Here is an 18,862-nt window from a genome sequence, read left to right as displayed (position 1 = left end):
GTCAGATATTGGCCTGTAGTTATTTATTGCTGAAGCATCCAGATTTGATTTTTTGAGCAGAGGTTTGATTACTGCAGTTTTCAGGGCATGGGGAAACTGCCCTGACTGAAGAGAATTGTTAACTCTAATCTATCTGCAACACATCTGACGATATGCAGTTAAAAACGTTTTTAAGAAAATGTGTACGCAGATTGTCAAGTGAGCATGTTGTGGGTTTTAACTGTTTAACAGTTTCTGTCAGTGCTGTAGTATCTAGAAGGTTAAAATGTGCCAGCTTAACTGGTGGATGAGAAGGCACAAGTGACATTATGGTTTTGCAGGGCTAGAGCTACAGACTGTTTGTCTTATTTTTAACACTTTATCTGTGAAAAAAGATGCAAAGTCGTTGCATGACTTTTTAGACAGCAGTTAAGGTGACTGACACTCCTGGGTTTGTTAGTCTGTTTATAACAGAGAACAATGTCCGAGCATTGTTGCTGTTCCTATCAATGATCTCTGAAAAATAGGATTGTCTTGCATTTTTCAGTTCCTGGTTGTAGTTATGTAGGCTCTCTTTGTAAACGTTATAATGAACCTGGAGTTTAGTTTTTCTCCATCTGCGTTCTGCCTGTCTGCAGACTCTTTTTTGAGCTTTAACCAGTGTGGCATTTCTCCAAGGTGACTTTTTCCTTCCTGACAGAACTTTCGTTCTGATTGGGGCAATTGAATCAATAACAGTCATAACTTTGGAACTGAAACTGTTTACAAGGTCATCAACAGGAGCTGCCTCAACCACAACCTCAAAGATGTTCAGACCTTTGGAAATAACTAGATCCAGTATGTGTCCCTTGTTATGTGTTGAGTCTGTTACATGCTGTGAAAGCCCAAAGCTATCTAGGATGTTAAAGAGTTCTGTGCACTGGAGGCAGTCCTTAAACAAGATGGCGACTCCTCCTCCTTTCTTGTGCAATCTTGCTTCACTCATGAAACCAAAGTTAGGAGGAGTAGACTCAATAAGAACTGCTGCACTATTGTCTTGCCCCAACCAAGTTTCAGTTAAAAACATAAAATCCAGATGGTGCTTTTGAATAAAATCATTAATTAAGAACGATTTGCCTGCCAAAGACCTAACATTTAAGAGAGCTAAATTTAATGTATTAAAACCCATGTCCTGTAATTGTTCGGGGACAGACTGTGGCTGACATGGAATAGACTTTAAATTTGCATTTCTTGGATGATGGGGCTTTCTTTTCCTTATCAAAACATGAATTGATGAATCTGCGCTGTGGGAGAGTGCTCTCTCCCTGGGCCTCAGGTTGGTAGTGGGATTATTATGGGTACAAGTCCTCAAACAGCAGAAGCCATGGGTGTACTAGTCCCTGATTGCAGTCTTGGTGCTGTTAAAGGCCTTAGAGGCCAGTGCTCTGGGTGGTGGCCGGGGAGGCTTAGATGGTGTGCTTAGGGGAGTGGAAGAGGGAGGGGTGGGTTGGGTTGACCTCAGCTGCATAATCTTGGGGGAGGACGGAGGGGAGATACTGCATCTTGGGGGCCTTGAGGGAGGTGTCTGGGGGGATGCTGGTGGGTGTTGCAGTGTTGAGGATAGGACCCTTGATCTGGCTAGATTGGGGGTGAGGGGGACCATTTTGATCCCAGACTTCACCAAACTCTCCATGTGACTTGGAAACCCAAGAGGTGAAGAAGAAGAGGGTGCAGCTGAGGGGGTGCAGGGCTGTAGTGGAGGAGGTGAGGTGGGGAGATCCAGTGAAGCGGTCCTGCTGTTGTCCCCCTGCAGCTGGTGTTCACTTTGCAGTGGAGCCTTAGGCTGGGCCCAGGGAGGGTCGGAGGCGTTTTGGTGTCTCACAGAGTGGAGAAGACTATCGGTTAGCCGCCTCAGTCCACGTCCATTCAGATGAGGGCCTCTTCCTTTGAACAGGTCATCACGTTCCCAGAACAGGTTGAAGTTATCGATGAAGGTCATTGCATGTGTCTCACAGGTCTTAGACACCCAAGCATTCAGTGCAAGCAGGCGACTGAATTTATTTATCCTTCTATCAATGTTTGGGAGCGGCCCACTGATAAATGATTGGACTTCCAGTTTGTTGAGTATCTCTAAAAGTTTAGAGAAATCTTTTTTCAACAGTTCTGATTCGCCCCCGGTGGTGTCAACTGCACCCACATGCAGAATGATCTGTTTGACTCCTGGGTGGTTTGACATAACCTGAGGGAGAAGTCCTGTTATATCAGTGACCGTGGCACTCGGATAGCTGCATGTGAGCATTCTTTCATTCTTGACGTCACTGATAGCGCCGTCTCCAAGCAGCAAGACATCTTTGTCCTTCACTTCTGACACGGATTCTCTGCCTCTGTGTGCCCGATGTTTCGTCTTCGTCTCCCTCTCCGTTTTATTCTTTATGTCCCATTTCTTATTGACTGCATTGTATACTGGCTCGTTTACAGCCAACTCAGACAATGGTTGATATTTGTTTCTGAGCTGTATGCCTGGTGATGCAGCGTATACTCCACTGATATTATCATTTATTTTTGGTTTGGCACCAAGTGTATGCCAGGTGGCATCAGTTTTCATAAGTTTTGGAAAGGACACAGTGTCATCCAGGTTTAGCACATCAGTGGCAGAATCATAATTAACACTGCATTTTGTTGATGCAGATTTAGTCTTCTTACCACCGGGTGTGATCGGGAGAGTCTCATGGAGTCCTTTTTCCATTTCCAGGGCAAAAATCTTTGCTTTAAGCTCGGTGATTTCCTGAAGATAATTCCAGCAGTTTTGGCAACGTAAGCTTGTTGTGGTGTCTGCTCCAAACATTTCTTCACTAGGCTGATGAGTAGACAAAGTGAGCTGCAGCAGGTCCGTTGATTTGTTTAAAAAGTTAAAATCCAAACATCCAGTGGTACAAAACATGGTACAAAACAGACATATATTTAAGTATATATACATATGTTTTTTTTTTTACAAACTTAGGAGTGACATCATATGGCGGATGGCTTTGATTCCTGTTCAGGAACCAGTAACTGTGTGTGTGTGTATATACACTCAACAAAAATATAAACGCAACACTTTTGTTTTTGCTCCCATGTTTCATGAGATGGACTTGAAGATCTAAACTTCATTCCAGATACACAATATTACCATTCCTCTCAAACATTGTTCACAAATCTGTCTAAATGTGTGATAGTGAGCACTTCTGCTTTGCTGAGATAATCCATCCCACCTCACAGGTGTGCCACATCAAGATGCTGATCTGACATCATGATTAGTGCACAGGTGTACCTCAAACTGCCCACAATAAAAGGCCACCCTGAAATGTGCAGTTTTGTCTCACAGCAAAATGCCACAGATGCCACAAGCATTGAGGGAGCGTGCAATTGGCATGCTGACAGCAGGAATGTCAACCAGATCTGTTGCTCGTGCATTGAATGTTCATTTCTCCACCATAAGCCGTCTCCAAAGGCGTTTCAGAGAATATGGCAGTACATCCAACCGGCCTCACAACCGCAGACCACGAGTAACCACACCAGCCCAGGACCTCCACATCCAGCAGGTTCACCTCCGAGATCGTCTGAGACCAGCCACTCAGACAGCTGCTGAAACAATTGGTTTGCATAACCAAACAATTTCTGCACAAACTGTCAGAAACCGTCTCAGGGAAGCTCAACTGCATGCTCGTCGTCCTCATCGGGGTCTTAACCTGACTCCAGATCGTCGCCGTAACAGACTTGAGTGGGCAAATGCTCACATTCGATGGCGTCTAGCACGTTGGAGAGGTGTTCTCTTCACGGATGAATCTCGGTTTACATTGTTCAGGGCAGATGGCAGACAGCGTGAGTGGCGTCGTGTGGGTGAGCGCTTTGCTGATGTCAATGTTGTGGATCGAGTGGCCCATGGTGGTGGTGGGGTCATGGTATGGGCAGGCATCTGTTATGGACGAAGAACACAGGTGCATTTTATTGATGGCATTTTGAATGCACAGAGATACCGTGATGAGATCCTGAGGCCCATTGTTGTGCCATACATCCATGAACATCACCTCATGTTTCAGCAAGATAATGCACGGCCCCATGTTGCAAGGATCTGTACACAATTCTTGGAAGCTGAAAATGTCCCAGTTCTTGCATGGCCAGCATACTCACCGGACATGTCACCCATTGAACATGTTTGGGATGTGCTTGACCGGCGTATACGACAGCGTGCACCAGTTCCCACTAATATCCAGCAACTTCGCACAGCCATTGAAGAGGAGTGGACCAACATTCCACAGGCCACAATAGACAATCTGATAAACTCTATGCGAAGAAGATGTGTTGCACTGCATAAGGCAAATGGTGGTCACACCAGATACTGACTGGTTCTGAGTCCCCAGACCGCCAATAAAGCAGAAACAAAATGCACATTTCAGGGTGGCCTTTTATTGTGGGCAGTTTAAGGTACACCTGTGCACTAATCATGATGTCAGATCAGCATCTTGATGTGGCACACCTGTGAGGTGGGATGGATTATCTCAGCAAAGCAGAAGTGCTCACTATCACACATTTAGACAGATTTGTGAACAATGTTTGAGAGGAATGGTAATATTGTGTATCTGGAATGAAGTTTAGATCTTCAAGTCCATCTCATGAAACATGGGAGCAAAAACAAAAGTGTTGCGTTTATATTTTTGTTGAGTGTATATACACACACACACAGTTACTGGTTCCTGAACAGGAATCAAAGCCATCCGCCATATGATGTCACTCCTAAGTTTGTAAAAAAAAAAACATATGTATATATACTTAAATATATGTCTGTTTTGTACCATGTTTTGTACCACTGGATGTTTGGATTTTAACTTTTTAAACAAATCAACGGACCTGCTGCAGCTCACTTTGTCTACTCATCAGCCTAGTGAAGAAATGTTTGGAGCAGACACCACAACAAGCTTACGTTGCCAAAACTGCTGGAATTATCTTCAGGAAATCACCGAGCTTAAAGCAAAGATTTTTGCCCTGGAAATGGAAAAAGGACTCCATGAGACTCTCCCGATCACACCCGGTGGTAAGAAGACTAAATCTGCATCAACAAAATGCAGTGTTAATTATGATTCTGCCACTGATGTGCTAAACCTGGATGACACTGTGTCCTTTCCAAAACTTATGAAAACTGATGCCACCTGGCATACACTTGGTGCCAAACCAAAAATAAATGATAATATCAGTGGAGTATACGCTGCATCACCAGGCATACAGCTCAGAAACAAATATCAACCATTGTCTGAGTTGGCTGTAAACGAGCCAGTATACAATGCAGTCAATAAGAAATGGGACATAAAGAATAAAACGGAGAGGGAGACGAAGACGAAACATCGGGCACACAGAGGCAGAGAATCCGTGTCAGAAGTGAAGGACAAAGATGTCTTGCTGCTTGGAGACGGCGCTATCAGTGACGTCAAGAATGAAAGAATGCTCACATGCAGCTATCCGAGTGCCACGGTCACTGATATAACAGGACTTCTCCCTCAGGTTATGTCAAACCACCCAGGAGTCAAACAGATCATTCTGCATGTGGGTGCAGTTGACACCACCGGGGGCGAATCAGAACTGTTGAAAAAAGATTTCTCTAAACTTTTAGAGATACTCAACAAACTGGAAGTCCAATCATTTATCAGTGGGCCGCTCCCAAACATTGATAGAAGGATAAATAAATTCAGTCGCCTGCTTGCACTGAATGCTTGGGTGTCTAAGACCTGTGAGACACATGCAATGACCTTCATCGATAACTTCAACCTGTTCTGGGAACGTGATGACCTGTTCAAAGGAAGAGGCCCTCATCTGAATGGACGTGGACTGAGGCGGCTAACCGATAGTCTTCTCCACTCTGTGAGACACCAAAACGCCTCCGACCCTCCCTGGGCCCAGCCTAAGGCTCCACTGCAAAGTGAACACCAGCTGCAGGGGGACAACAGCAGGACCGCTTCACTGGATCTCCCCACCTCACCTCCTCCACTACAGCCCTGCACCCCCTCAGCTGCACCCTCTTCTTCTTCACCTCTTGGGTTTCCAAGTCACATGGAGAGTTTGGTGAAGTCTGGGATCAAAATGGTCCCCCTCACCCCCAATCTAGCCAGATCAAGGGTCCTATCCTCAACACTGCAACACCCACCAGCATCCCCCCAGACACCTCCCTCAAGGCCCCCAAGATGCAGTATCTCCCCTCCGTCCTCCCCCAAGATTATGCAGCTGAGGTCAACCCAACCCACCCCTCCCTCTTCCACTCCCCTAAGCACACCATCTAAGCCTCCCCGGCCACCACCCAGAGCACTATATATATACACATATATATATATATATATATATACATACATATATATACATATATACACATATATATATATACATATATACACATATATATATATATACATACATATATATATACATATATACACATACATATATATACATATATACACATATATATATATACATACATATATATACATATATACACATATATACACATATATATATACACATACATATATATATATATATATATATATACACATATATACATATATGTATATGTGTGTGTGTGTGTGTGTATATATGTATGTATATATACATACATATATACACACACACACACACACACACACAGTTACTGGTTCCTGAACAGGAATCAAAGCCATCCGCCATATGATGTCATATCTGTATGACATCATATACGCATGTGTGACACATCAAAGCCATGCGCCATATGATGTCACTCCTAAGTTTGTAAATGCCACTTCGAATAGCAGTTGTGCCACATATAATATGGATCTAATACAAACACCAACTCGTAAGATAAACAATTTCCAAAACTACATCCCTCTCACCAACAACCTCCCAATAGAGTTAGCTCAGGGAAATCTGCTGTGCATTGTAGGTACAGCAATACAAATAAAGCCAAAGCCTAGATTAGGTAAACACATATACGAGTTACCAGCCACTGCCCACGTAAAATGCAACACCCAGCGTGATGGGCCTCTCCATGAGAAGCCATTTATACTGTAGACTCCATCTGACTATTCAGCATTTACACTGCAGTGTTTTCCACTTTGACGTTGCACTGACTGTGTATTTGGTTTGTGCTGTTTGCTTGTATTCATCTTTATGAGGTTTTTTTGTCATGAAGCAGCATAAACACAGTTCTGCATTCCTCTTCTTTAACAAACAAAAATATTTTCCCTGCAACTGAGAATAACTGGACTTCACTGCTTCTCAAAGGCAAGATAAGAGCAGACATTTCCCAGTGCTGCTGTGTGCTTCTTTTTTTTCTCCCTCTCCTCCTCTGCAGCAGATGGTAAAGAGAAAATCACTTTTCTGCTGAGGGCAGGATGCATCAGGGTCAGGGTTCAAGCTTTGAGGTCCACTCTGAACCTGGCTGATTTGACAGTACTGTTTTGCATAGTCTAATCAAATATATGAAAAAAGAAGGCAGGATTTGCAAAGCAGCTTGATACAAAGATACTGATTAGATTAGGGATTTTACAGAACAGCAGGCTAGAGGACCCACACACTCAAGCATACAGGAGCATGCAGAAATAAACAAAAAAAATTAACCTATGTAAATCAGACATTGGTTTTGAATTGTTGTTCAACATAATCATTTAAAAAAATGAATGAAACAGGTCTGGACAAAAATGATGGTACCCTTAAATTAATATTTTGTTGCACAACCTTTTGAGGCAATCACTGCAATCAAACTATTTCTGTAACTGTCAATTTTTTTTTTTTTTTTTTTTTTTTTTTAGATACTGTATTAATCCCAGAGGGAAATTCATTACGGCTGCTGCACAAGCAGTGTCATACAATGACTAGCAAGGCGCGCCACAGGCTAGGGTGAAGTGTCTTGCCCAAGAACACACAACAGTGACTAGGGAGGAGTTGGGATCGAACCACCAACCTTCCGGTTATTGGACAACCCTGCTATCCCACTGCGCCACTGTTGTCCCCAATTTGAAACCTTTATTAGTCCCACAATGGGGAAATTGCTTAAGGCAGCCCAGCAAAGAGCGCCATACACCAGTGAATACACTGGAGGCTATGCAGGTAAAGTGTCTTGCCCAAGGACACACAACAGTGACTAGGGAGGAGTTGGGATCGAACCACCAACCTTCCGGTTACTGGACAACCCTGAGCCACTGCTGCCCAATGAGACGTCTGCACCTGTCAACAGGTATTTTGGCTCATTCTTCATGAGCAAACTGCTTTTTTTGTTTCAGGTCCTTCCACAGATGTTTTATATATATATACACACACACACATATGTGTGTGTGTATATATACATATAAATACATTACATACATTACATTAGAAATGCATTAAAATTGCACTTGTCCGGCATTCACACCGAAACCTCAGATCAGCAACCAAGTGCAGATATACCAGTTAAGTTTAGTTTGTCATGTGCGTTTGCTGAGTCTTGTTCAGAGAGTGACTTTTTCACAAAGGACAGAAGTGGAAGAGGTTTAAGTCAGAAATAGTTAGTGATTATTTTATAAGCCATGACAGTGTGTGCTGCACATGAGTAAATGTCAGATGCAGATGATATTGAGGACATAGAAGAGGAGAGTGCAGTAACCAGTGAGCATGAGTTTTGTAATTTAAAAAAACAGCTTGAGCACAACTTAGCATCTTTGCTACTAAAGATGCACACTGTTTTGCACATACCGGACAGTGTTGTACAGGATGTGCTACAGCAGTTTTGTCAAATCAACCAGCTGTCACAAAACAGAGTTAGGACCGTATTAAACAAATATAATACTAACGTTGATGAAACAGTTGTGAAAGAGATTGTCAGTGCTATGTCAGAATATAACATGATAACATATTGTTCCAAAGAAGGACCTTTAGGAACGACCAAGAAAAGAGCAGCCTATGAGCGTAAAGATTTTCCACTGGTAAACCCAATTGGATATGTTGTGGAAAAAGGCAAAAGGTACAAAAATACAAACACCAGCACAATAAACTCTGCGTGTCTCCTAGAGCATTAACCACTGCAATCAACCAAATTCCCTACACTGCACCTGCAACGCCGCCAGTTAACTGGAAAAAGGACGCATGAAAAAACGGTCTAAAGACAGCAAAATTCACCTACCATACTCGCAGGAATTCCACCTTCCAGGTGATGAATCAGTGGTCCTGTGCAGCTAAAACAATAAAACACAGTGGTAAGCAAGCATCTTCACAGAAAGCATGTGTTATGATGACTTGCAAACACAGTACCATACTCCCCAGAAATCCAGCCTTCCAGGTGACGAATCAGTGATCCTGCAAAGCAAAAAAGTCACAGCAGCATGTAAATGTCTTCACTGGCAGGATGTATGCAGACATATTACCTCACTTGAAGGCATCCAGGTGTCAACTCAGCAGTTCTGCAGAACAATAAAGTCAGAGTGGTAAGCAAGCATCTTCACTGGAAGGATGTGTTCTGTAGTAAAATAAAAATGAAAGATAAGAGGAATTATGTACAAACATTGCACACCAGCATAGATGGTACAGATGTATTATTGCACATATAAATTATTGCACGTGTGTTGTATCAGGCGGACTGTGCTCCTCCCTTCCTTCTCCCCCTCCTGCCAAAAGTAGAGTTGTAAAGTTTGATGGAACGGGGGACAAAGGAGTCTCTGAATCTGTTGGTCCTGCTCTTGGGGAGGAGCAGCCTGTGACTGTTCAGGCTCCTCTGAGCGCTGATGACAGTGTGCAGAGGATGACTGGCATCGTCCACAATAGCCAGAAGTTTTCTTAATGTTCTCCTCTCTGCCACTGTCACCAGGGAGTCCAGCTTCATGCCGACCACAGAGCCGGCCCGCCTGTTAGCACACATTTTGTTCATGTTCAGCACCGTCCCCTGGGGAGCTCCGGTGCTGCTGATGACAGTGTCTGATGTGGTGTTCTTTAGCCTGATGTACTGCGGTCTCTCCGTGAGGTAGTCAGCAATCCAGGACACCAAGTAGTGGTCCACTGACATCTCCCTCAGTTTGTCCAGTAGCAGCAGGGGCTGGATGGTGTTGAAGGCACTTGAGAAGTCCAAGAAAAGAATCCTCACTGCGCCCCTCCCTTTGTCCAGATGTGCTTGAACACGGTGTAGGAGGTAGAGAATGGCGTCCTCCACACCCACACCTGCCGGGTAGGCAAACTGTAGGGGGTCCTGAGCCTGATGCACTTGGGGATTGAGGAGGTCGAGGATGAGCTGCTCCATTGTCTTCATCAGCTGTGATCAGTAATGTAATCAGACAAAGTACATGCATAGAGACACTAAGAATCTTTCACAAGTACTTACAGTCCAGTAAGAAGCTAAAATAGCCTACTCAAATATTCTGAAGTGCTTTGTGCTGTTGAAACATCCTCGGAAGTGTTAACTTCTACTACTTAAGTATTTAAAATCTAAATACCGCTTACTCCCAGTCCTTTAGCTTTTTGCTCTGTCTCCATTTCCTGTAGTCCTTTAACATTCGGATTGTCATAAAACTTGAAGGAACCAAAATCTGGATCAGGACAGACCATCCGGAACCGGAGGCTCATTCGTGACTGACATTTAATATAAACAGAAGGTGGGACTATACCACGGATACTGCTGCTGTTCAGGCACGCCGTAACAGAATTATGTCTGTGCAGGTTCGCATTTGGACCCGGTTCCGTCTGTAACCCTTAGTAGGACGGCGTCCCAGCTGAATCCATTAGTGTGCCGCTGCACTAGTGTAGCTCCCCTCCAGTTCGAATCACGACCAAAATCGTTCTTATCACACACAGGCGTTTATTAGCACGTCTTGGGACACCCGTCGTCATGCCAACATGCCAAACACGTCGTGAGAACTAAAATAATATGTACAAATAAGCACAAATAATAAATTCTCACAGAGAATAAAACAATCTTCTCACATAATCAAAGTAAACAACAGTACTTCAAATGATAATTAGCTTACAAAATAAATGACAAACGTACTGTGAATTATCATCTAACTTACGAACCTCATTGGCCTCATAACTCAAGGGGAGGTTAACCAATCTTCTAAAAAGGTCTTGACAAAAGAAGAAGAAAAGAAGAAGAATTCCTTAGTATTTCTTTATCTTCTTCATCTTCAAAAATCAGTCTTAACACAGTCAGTTCTTCCACATGGCATTCTTTCTTGCATCGGTAAAAACAATCCCTCTATCAACATAACAATGAACATTTGTTCCGCTTTAGAAATTAAATAGATCCTCTTGGATTCTCATTCTTAACACGTTACAGTGCAATAAAACAAACAAAAAAAATACCTTTAAAGTAAAAATATAAATTCTTATTTTTTCAACATAAACATTTATCAATTAAATTAAATGAAGTCACTGACTACAGCTACACTCCCACCAAATCACTAGTGATTTCCCTTTCACTAATGAATAAAACGAGTGTGGTGCTCTGTATTGTATAAACTTAACCTAGGATAGAAACATAAAGCTAGTCGGCCTCTAACAGTGTAACTGTTTTGTGAATAGGTCTCTCTAAATAGAGCGGCCTTGTGACTTTCTTTCCTTGATTGTCCAGTGCCGAGTCACTGATCAGCAACTGCAGCTTTCTCACACATCCATCTTTGTCAGGATACACCTTGGTGACCTTAGCCATCTTCCACTCGTTACGTGGTGCAGTGTCATCTCGCACAATGACTATGTCATTGACCTTTGCATTTCTGCGTGTTTTGTGCCATTTCTGTCTATATTGTAAGTTTAATAGATACTCCTTTTTCCATCTAGACCAAAACTCATTTGCCAAGTATTGCACTCTACGCCATCTTTTGCGAAGGTACAAATCCTCTCTCACAAACTCTCCGGGCGGAGGCAAGATCACTGACGACTTCATGGTCAAGATGTGATTGGGTGTAAGAGGTTGTGGTCCGGCTGGATCATTAAGCAGGTGAGCAGTTAAAGGTCTGCTGTTTATGATTGCCATGATTTCATAAAAGTAGGTCCTCAAAGATGAGCCATCAAGACCTTTGGATGACTGGTCCAGAATGGACGCCAACACACTTCTTATTGTTCTTATGTGCCGCTCCCAGATTCCACCCATGTGGCTTGCAGAGGGAGTGTTAAAGATGAACTCGCAACCAAGTTGCTTCAGGCACTCTTGATTCATCTCTTTAACAGTGTCCAGAAACTCACGTCTTGCGCCAACAAAGTTGGTTCCTTGATCTGATCTAAGTTGTCGTACGTGTCCACGCAAAGCAATGAATGCACGAAGGGCGTTGATAAAACCATCACTTGTCATATCATCAAGCACCTCTATATGCACAGCACGAGAACACAAGCAGGTGAATAACAAACCATAACGTTTCAGCTCCTTTCTTCCATCCTTAATGTAGAAAGGACCAAAGCAGTCCATCCCACAATAAGTAAAGGGAGGAGTTGCTTCCATGCGTTCACTGGGTAAGTCTGCCATCTTTTGGTTTTCAGTGCTCCTTCTAAACTTCCTACACTTCACACACTTGTAAATGTACGATGACACAGCCTGGCTACAACCAACGATCCAGATGCCATTGGATCTGAGCTCGTTCATTGTCATTCCACGTCCTTGGTGTTGTACTTGTTGATGGTAATGTCTGATCAATAGCTTAGATATGTGGCTACTCTTTGGCAAGATTGCTGGATGCTTAATGTATGGATGCAAAGCAGCATGCTTAAGACGACCTCCCACCCTAAGTATACCACATTCATCCAAGAAAGGATTCAGTCGATGTAGTCTGTTGACATTATCCTTCACAGTCACTTCCTTCTCATGCTGAAGGCGCTGGATTTCCTCATGAAAGGCTGCTCTTTGAGCAAGGCCTATGATTGTAAGTTCTGCATCCTTTCTCTCTTCAATGCTTGATGCTTCATTGGTTCGTGGTGTCAAACCCTTATACTCCTTGACACATCGCTTAAGTCTGGCAACAGCTTTAGTTAGCCTCGTCCAGCTAGAAAACTTTAAAAAACGATCAAGCAGTAAACTTTCAGTTGCCAATGTTTTATGTACAATGACCTTTCGAACTTCTGGGTCATCAGCTGCAATATCTCCCACCATACTATCTCCACTTGGTAGTTCTTCATTCCAGAGAAAATCCGGCCCAGTGAGCCAGTTGGAAGATATGAGCTCTTTTGCCTTGAGACCCCTTGAGGCATGATCAGCTGGGTTTTTCTCAGAGGTCACGTGCCTCCATTGGCTTGCAGTTGTACTTTCCTTGATACGCTGAACACGATTAGCCACAAATACGTGGAAGCGTCTGGCGTCATTGTTGACATATCCCAGAACGACCTTTGAGTCGGTCCAGAAAAAATCCTGGGCATTTACTTCCAACTCCTTTCTCAGGAATTCACTTGTACGGACAGCAACAACAGCAGCCGACAGCTCGAGTCTTGGTACTGTGGTAATCTTTGTTGGAGCTACCCTGGCTTTGCCCATGACTAAGGCACAGTGTATCTTTTGAGATGCACTGATGGACCTCAAGTAAGTACATTCTCCATAGCCTGTGACACTCGCATCAGAGAAGTGATGGAGTTCATATCTTAAGACTTCCTTAAAGTTCTCTGGAAGGTAACATCGCTGCACCTTAACATCAGCTAGATGTTGCAGGTCCAAAAGCCATGATTCCCATCGTGGTCGAAGTTCATCAGACAGCGGTTCGTCCCATCCTGCCTTATCTTGACACATTTGTTGAAGTATTTGTTTTCCTGTCAGAATGAAAGGCGCCACCAGACCAAGTGGATCGAAAATGGACGCTACTGTGGACAATACTCCTCTTCTTGAGAGAGGACGCTCGTTCACAACTACTCTGAACCTAAACTGATCTAAGGCAACACACCATTTCACCCCTAAAGCTCTCTCAATCTGTGGTTCACCTAATGACAAGTCTTGACCTTGTGTCATTTCTGCACATTCCTCCTTGGGAATTGATGCAAGCACTTCTGGGTGGTTGGAAATGAACTTATGGATTCGTAGCTTTCCATTGTTACAGAGCTGTCTTGATTCACTGATCAACTGGACTGCTTCCTCCTTTGTTGAGACACTTATCAGGCCATCGTCCACGTAAAAGTTTCTTTCAATGAAGTGGATTGATGCTTCACTGAATTGACCTCGTCCTTGGGCTGCGATGTGCCTGAGACCATAGTTTGCGCAGCCGGGTGATGAAGCAGCTCCAAATAAATGTACTCTCATTCTGTACACTGATGGTTGGGTTTGAAAGTCTCCATTGTCCCACCAAAGGAACCTTAAATAGTCTTGATCTTCCTTTCTTACGTGAAATTGGTGAAACATGCGCTCAATGTCGCACATTACTGCTACTGGGCCCTGGCGAAACCTGCAAAGGACGCCTATCAAAGTGTTGGTAAGGTCTGGCCCGGTAAGCAAGTGATCATTTAATGACACGCCTTGAAACCTTGCTGAGCAGTCGAATACGACTCTTATCTTTCCAGGTTTTTGCGGGTGATACACCCCATGGTGAGGGATGTACCAGGCAGGGCTTTTGTTCAGTTCACTTCCTGGCACTTTCTCAGCATCTTTGTGAGCAATGGTCTCATTCATGAAGGTTACATAATGTTCATGGTACTGCTTGTCCCTTTCAAATCTCCTCTTCAGACAGCCGAGGCGATGCTCTGCACATTTCTTATTGTCTGGCAGGTTTGGGCTATTCTCCTTGAACGGCAAAGGCATTTCACAGTGACCATCTTCATTGAATTTAATTCTTTCCTCAATTATTGATATGAAGCGCAAATCCTCTTGGGAGAAGTGAGCTTCCTCTCCTGTTCTTTCATTGAAGTCTGACTCCAGCACTCTTAGCACGTCAGGTGTAGTGATTAGTTCTTTGACTTGTGTTCTGCATATGTATCGCACTTCACTCAGGAGAGTGGTGGATGACATAGGCTGAGGTGTCACTTGTCTCACCGCAACCCTGTGGCTGCCTCCAATCGCATCGCCATAGTCAAGACAGGGGTTGACACAGCCGACAATACTCCAACCGAGGTCTGTTCTTTGAGCAAATGGCTCATTGTCTTTGCCTGACACAACTTCCCTAGGTAGCAGTGCTTGAGAGCAATTATAGCCAATGAGCAGACCCACATCACATTCGATTAAAGGGGGAATCTCTTCAGCAAGATGCTCTAGGTGTGGCCATGCTCTTGCTGTTTTGGGGGTAGGGATGTGACTTAGATTAGCAGGAATGAAGTCTCTTGAGTATGTTTCTGGGAGAGTGATTTTCTTTGATGAGTAAAAACCTCTCATCTGCAACCCAGTTAACCTTTGACTTGGAATAACTGCTACCTTGTGTGACATTGTAGACAACTTTAATTGTACAGGCTTACTTTGCGTTTTTAGAAGGTTTGCCTTCTCCTCCAGTATGAAGGTCGTGTCACTTTGACTGTCCAACAGCGCATAGATAAGGAGTTCAGTCTCTGGATCGCTTGTTGTGGACAACCACACAGGAACAACAGTGGATGTGAATATGCCGGTTTTATTTTGCACCACTTGGTTAGATGTTGCTTCTGCCTGCTTAATATCTGTCCTTTCCTTTGACCTTTCTTTGTCCTTTGAATGTTTTCCACTTTCCTTTTTTTCATTGTCTCTCTGTGTTTCTCTTTTGTCCTCTTTGGTGCGGTCCTCATGTAAACATGTTGGGTGCTTTCCCTTACACACATCACAGATGTTCCTTTGTGCACAGTTCTTTGAATGGTGTCCTGCTTTAAGACAACCAAAACATAATTTCTTATTTTGCACAAACTTGACTCGTTCAGCTACTGACCTTTCCATGAACTTTCGACAGGTATGAAGGCTGTGTGTTGACCTCTCACAAAAGATGCATGACTTGGTATCTGAGGCTTCTTCAGAGTTGCTCGTCAAAACCTTTGCTCCAACACTCCGAATCTTTAATGTCTTCATCTTTTCTCCATCACCAGACTTCAGAGCATGTAGAGATGTCACTGGATTACAAGCAATCTTTGCTTCCCTTGTGACAAAGTCGACAAACAGATTGAATGTAGGAAACATCTTTCTTTCTTCCTCAAACTCAATGACCTTTCTGTTCCATCTGGCTGCCAGCCAATCAGGAAGCTTAGTTATCATTTTCTGGTTTTCACTACAATCATTTAATATTTCAAGGCACTTAACCTGAGACATTGCTGCTTCACAAGCTCGTAAGAAATCTGAAAACTCTCTTAGCTCTATGCTTTCTTTAGGGCCTATTTTTGGCCATGAGTTGAGCTTGTCTCTAAATGCCTTGGCAATGACAAAGGGACTTCCATATCTCTCCTCCAAGACTTCCCAAGCTGAATGGTAAGCCTCATCTGTACTAAGCAGGAAATAACTCTCAATGGCTTTCCTTGCTGATCCACCAACATATTTGCGGAGGTAGTAGACTTTCTCATTTACTGGGATGTTCTTCCTGCCAATCAGTGTTTGAAAAGACATCTTCCAGTCTTTGTATCTTAATGGGTCTCCAGTAAAGATAGATGGCTCTGGTGCTGGGAGACGGCTTGAATTAATTGACTCTGCTATTGCTTCAGCAAGTGAGATCGCACTGTTATCAGGTTTACTGTTACTTGCAGACTGGACCTGTGTCACTAGTGGTGATGCTGTGCATTGCACTGGAGGTCTCTCTTTCTTGGGCACAGGTGTGCTTTGATTTAGCCTTGTGCTATAAAGCAACTCTGATATCTCTTCATCTGAGTTATCTCCTTGTTCATAGACCTGTAGTCTGGCTTTAGCAGCATTCATCTGCTTAACTGTCTCTAAACGTAAAATCTCTCTGCGCTTTTCTTCTAGTGTATTCTGTCTTGCAATATTTTCAGCTTCTTGTAGTGCAAGCCTCTGTTTGTTTTCTACCTCTAAACTTTCAAGCTTTTGTTTTTCACACTCTATTTCTTTTAAAGCTTGCAAGGTAGCTCGAGTAGCAGCTAGCTCAGCTGCAGCGTCTTGTTTCATTGCAGAGCACAAGCTTGAGTGTCGCGTGCTTACATATGAACTGCTTGCAGATTTTGAACCTTTTGATCTTGACTTAAACCTTGAGGATATAGCAGATGAAAGCACTGAACTAGTTCCATCCCAGTGTACTTGATCACTATTTGCACCCTGTTCTTTGTCTTTCTCTTCAAGAAGATTAGATGCATATTCTTCAATTTGTTTTGAGATAGCATCACAAGTATCTACTCTGCGGCGTGTTTCACCATCAGGAGTACAATATTGTCTTAAGTCTTCATAGGTCTGTTTCACATCTGTTGAAGCCTTACAAGTCGTACTCACAAGTTCTCTAAGGAGCTCACTGGACGTAGACTTGTTAAGAGCTTTCTTAACCTCTTTAGCTTGTGTTTTCCACTTGTCATAAGCAACTGTGAAGAGATGCTGAAGCCTTTTGGACTTACTATCTTGGAGCTCTTGGCCTTTTGCTGTGAGTTTACGTGTTCTCTGACTTCTTCTTAATGTCTCAGCAGCAGCCTGAGGATCTACAGTGGCATCAGTCTCTTCTGGTGGGCTTGTAACTAATGAGTTGTTCTCAAGATTTTTCAGCAGCTGATGCTCATTCATTTTTGTTATTGCTAAAGCTGATTTTACACTTTGTAATCCAGAAGCATAGGATTTAGCTTTAACTCAATTATTTAGTTTACTAATTTGGCTTCAATATGTATGATTAGCATGAATGACCTATGAAAAATACACTTATTGGCTTCAATGCAGTAAAACTTATGGTTACTTATTGCTACTCTCCTTGTAATAGCATGACCTTATTTTTGTCAACAATTTAACCACTTATTTTAACACATAAGCACTCTTATCATAAACTGAACTGTATCAAAACCTTGAATATTACACCACTTAAATAGCTTAGTTGTGAAAGGATTTAAACATGTACATAACACCAATGCACCTTAATCATAACGCTTATAGAGTCCCTTTAAAGCAGATGTGGGGCTATTCCCTTTGTTAACATATAACTTGTTTTAGATGTTACTTGTGGATTTGACGACACTCTGCTTATGGACGCCGCTTGTTGTTGCTTAGTGGGCTGGCGCATGCACAGTCTTTTCCGTTCGCTGAAACTTGCTTGCAGCTCTGCTGAGGACAGGCGCCGACCGGGATCTCTTCACGCCGCGTGGAGCAGGCTCTTGAGTTCTCACTGTAGCTCCCCTCCAGTTCGAATCACGACCAAAATCGTTCTTATCACACACAGGCGTTTATTAGCACGTCTTGGGACACCCGTCGTCATGCCAACATGCCAAACACGTCGTGAGAACTAAAATAATATGTACAAATAAGCACAAATAATAAATTCTCACAGAGAATAAAACAATCTTCTCACATAATCAAAGTAAACAACAGTACTTCAAATGATAATTAGCTTACAAAATAAATGACAAACGTACTGTGAATTATCATCTAACTTACGAACCTCATTGGCCTCATAACTCAAGGGGAGGTTAACCAATCTTCTAAAAAGGTCTTGACAAAAGAGTAAAGAATTCCTTAGTATTTCTTTATCTTCTTCATCTTCAAAAATCAGTCTTAACACAGTCAGTTCTTCCACATGGCATTCTTTCTTGCATCGGTAAAAACAATCCCTCTATCAACATAACAATGAACATTTGTTCCGCTTTAGAAATTAAATAGATCCTCTTGGATTCTCATTCTTAACACGTTACAGTGCAATAAAACAAACAAAAAAAATACCTTTAAAGTAAAAATATAAATTCTTATTTTTTCAACATAAACATTTATCAATTAAATTAAATGAAGTCACTGACTACAGCTACAACTAGCCTTGAGCGTTCAAGTCTCTGTCAACTGTGACCTGTACTTTTCTTCTGCAGCGGGTGATCCTCACGAGCATGACGATGTAAAATCGTG

At 42.9% G+C, this 18,862-nt stretch overlaps 1 protein-coding gene across 1 annotated transcript; it reads right to left on the bottom strand.

Moving 5' to 3' along the window:
- Window positions 1-1,351: 1,351 nt before the first annotated feature.
- LOC114445917 (uncharacterized) lies at window positions 1,352-18,749 on the bottom strand. The gene is made up of 6 exons (XM_028421282.1): window positions 18,408-18,749; window positions 15,768-18,251; window positions 9,357-9,392; window positions 9,244-9,288; window positions 9,116-9,167; window positions 1,352-2,815 (listed from the first exon to the last, which is right to left on the bottom strand). The coding sequence occupies exons 2-6, from the start codon at window positions 17,543-17,545 to the stop codon at window positions 1,352-1,354; spliced, it is 3,375 nt and encodes a 1,124-aa protein (XP_028277083.1). The 5' UTR covers window positions 17,546-18,251; window positions 18,408-18,749.
- Window positions 18,750-18,862: the final 113 nt, after the last annotated feature.

Source organism: Parambassis ranga, chromosome 1 (assembly GCF_900634625.1).
Source record: "Parambassis ranga chromosome 1, fParRan2.1, whole genome shotgun sequence".
Lineage (NCBI taxonomy): Eukaryota > Metazoa > Chordata > Actinopteri > Ambassidae > Parambassis > Parambassis ranga.
This window is presented reverse-complemented; position numbering and strand designations above follow the sequence as displayed.

Bases quoted from the DNA above. Each gene is read 5' to 3' on its own strand.
- LOC114445917 (XM_028421282.1), bottom strand. From the start codon at position 17,545: ATGAATGAGCATCAGCTGCTGAAAAATCTTGAGAACAACTCATTAGTT. The intron at 9,289-9,356 runs GTAATATGTCTG...TTTGCTTTGCAG, and splicing joins CCTGGATGCCTTCAAGTGAG to GATCACTGATTCGTCACCTG. The intron at 9,168-9,243 runs GTACTGTGTTTG...TTATTGTTTTAG, and splicing joins CTGGATTTCTGGGGAGTATG to CTGCACAGGACCACTGATTC.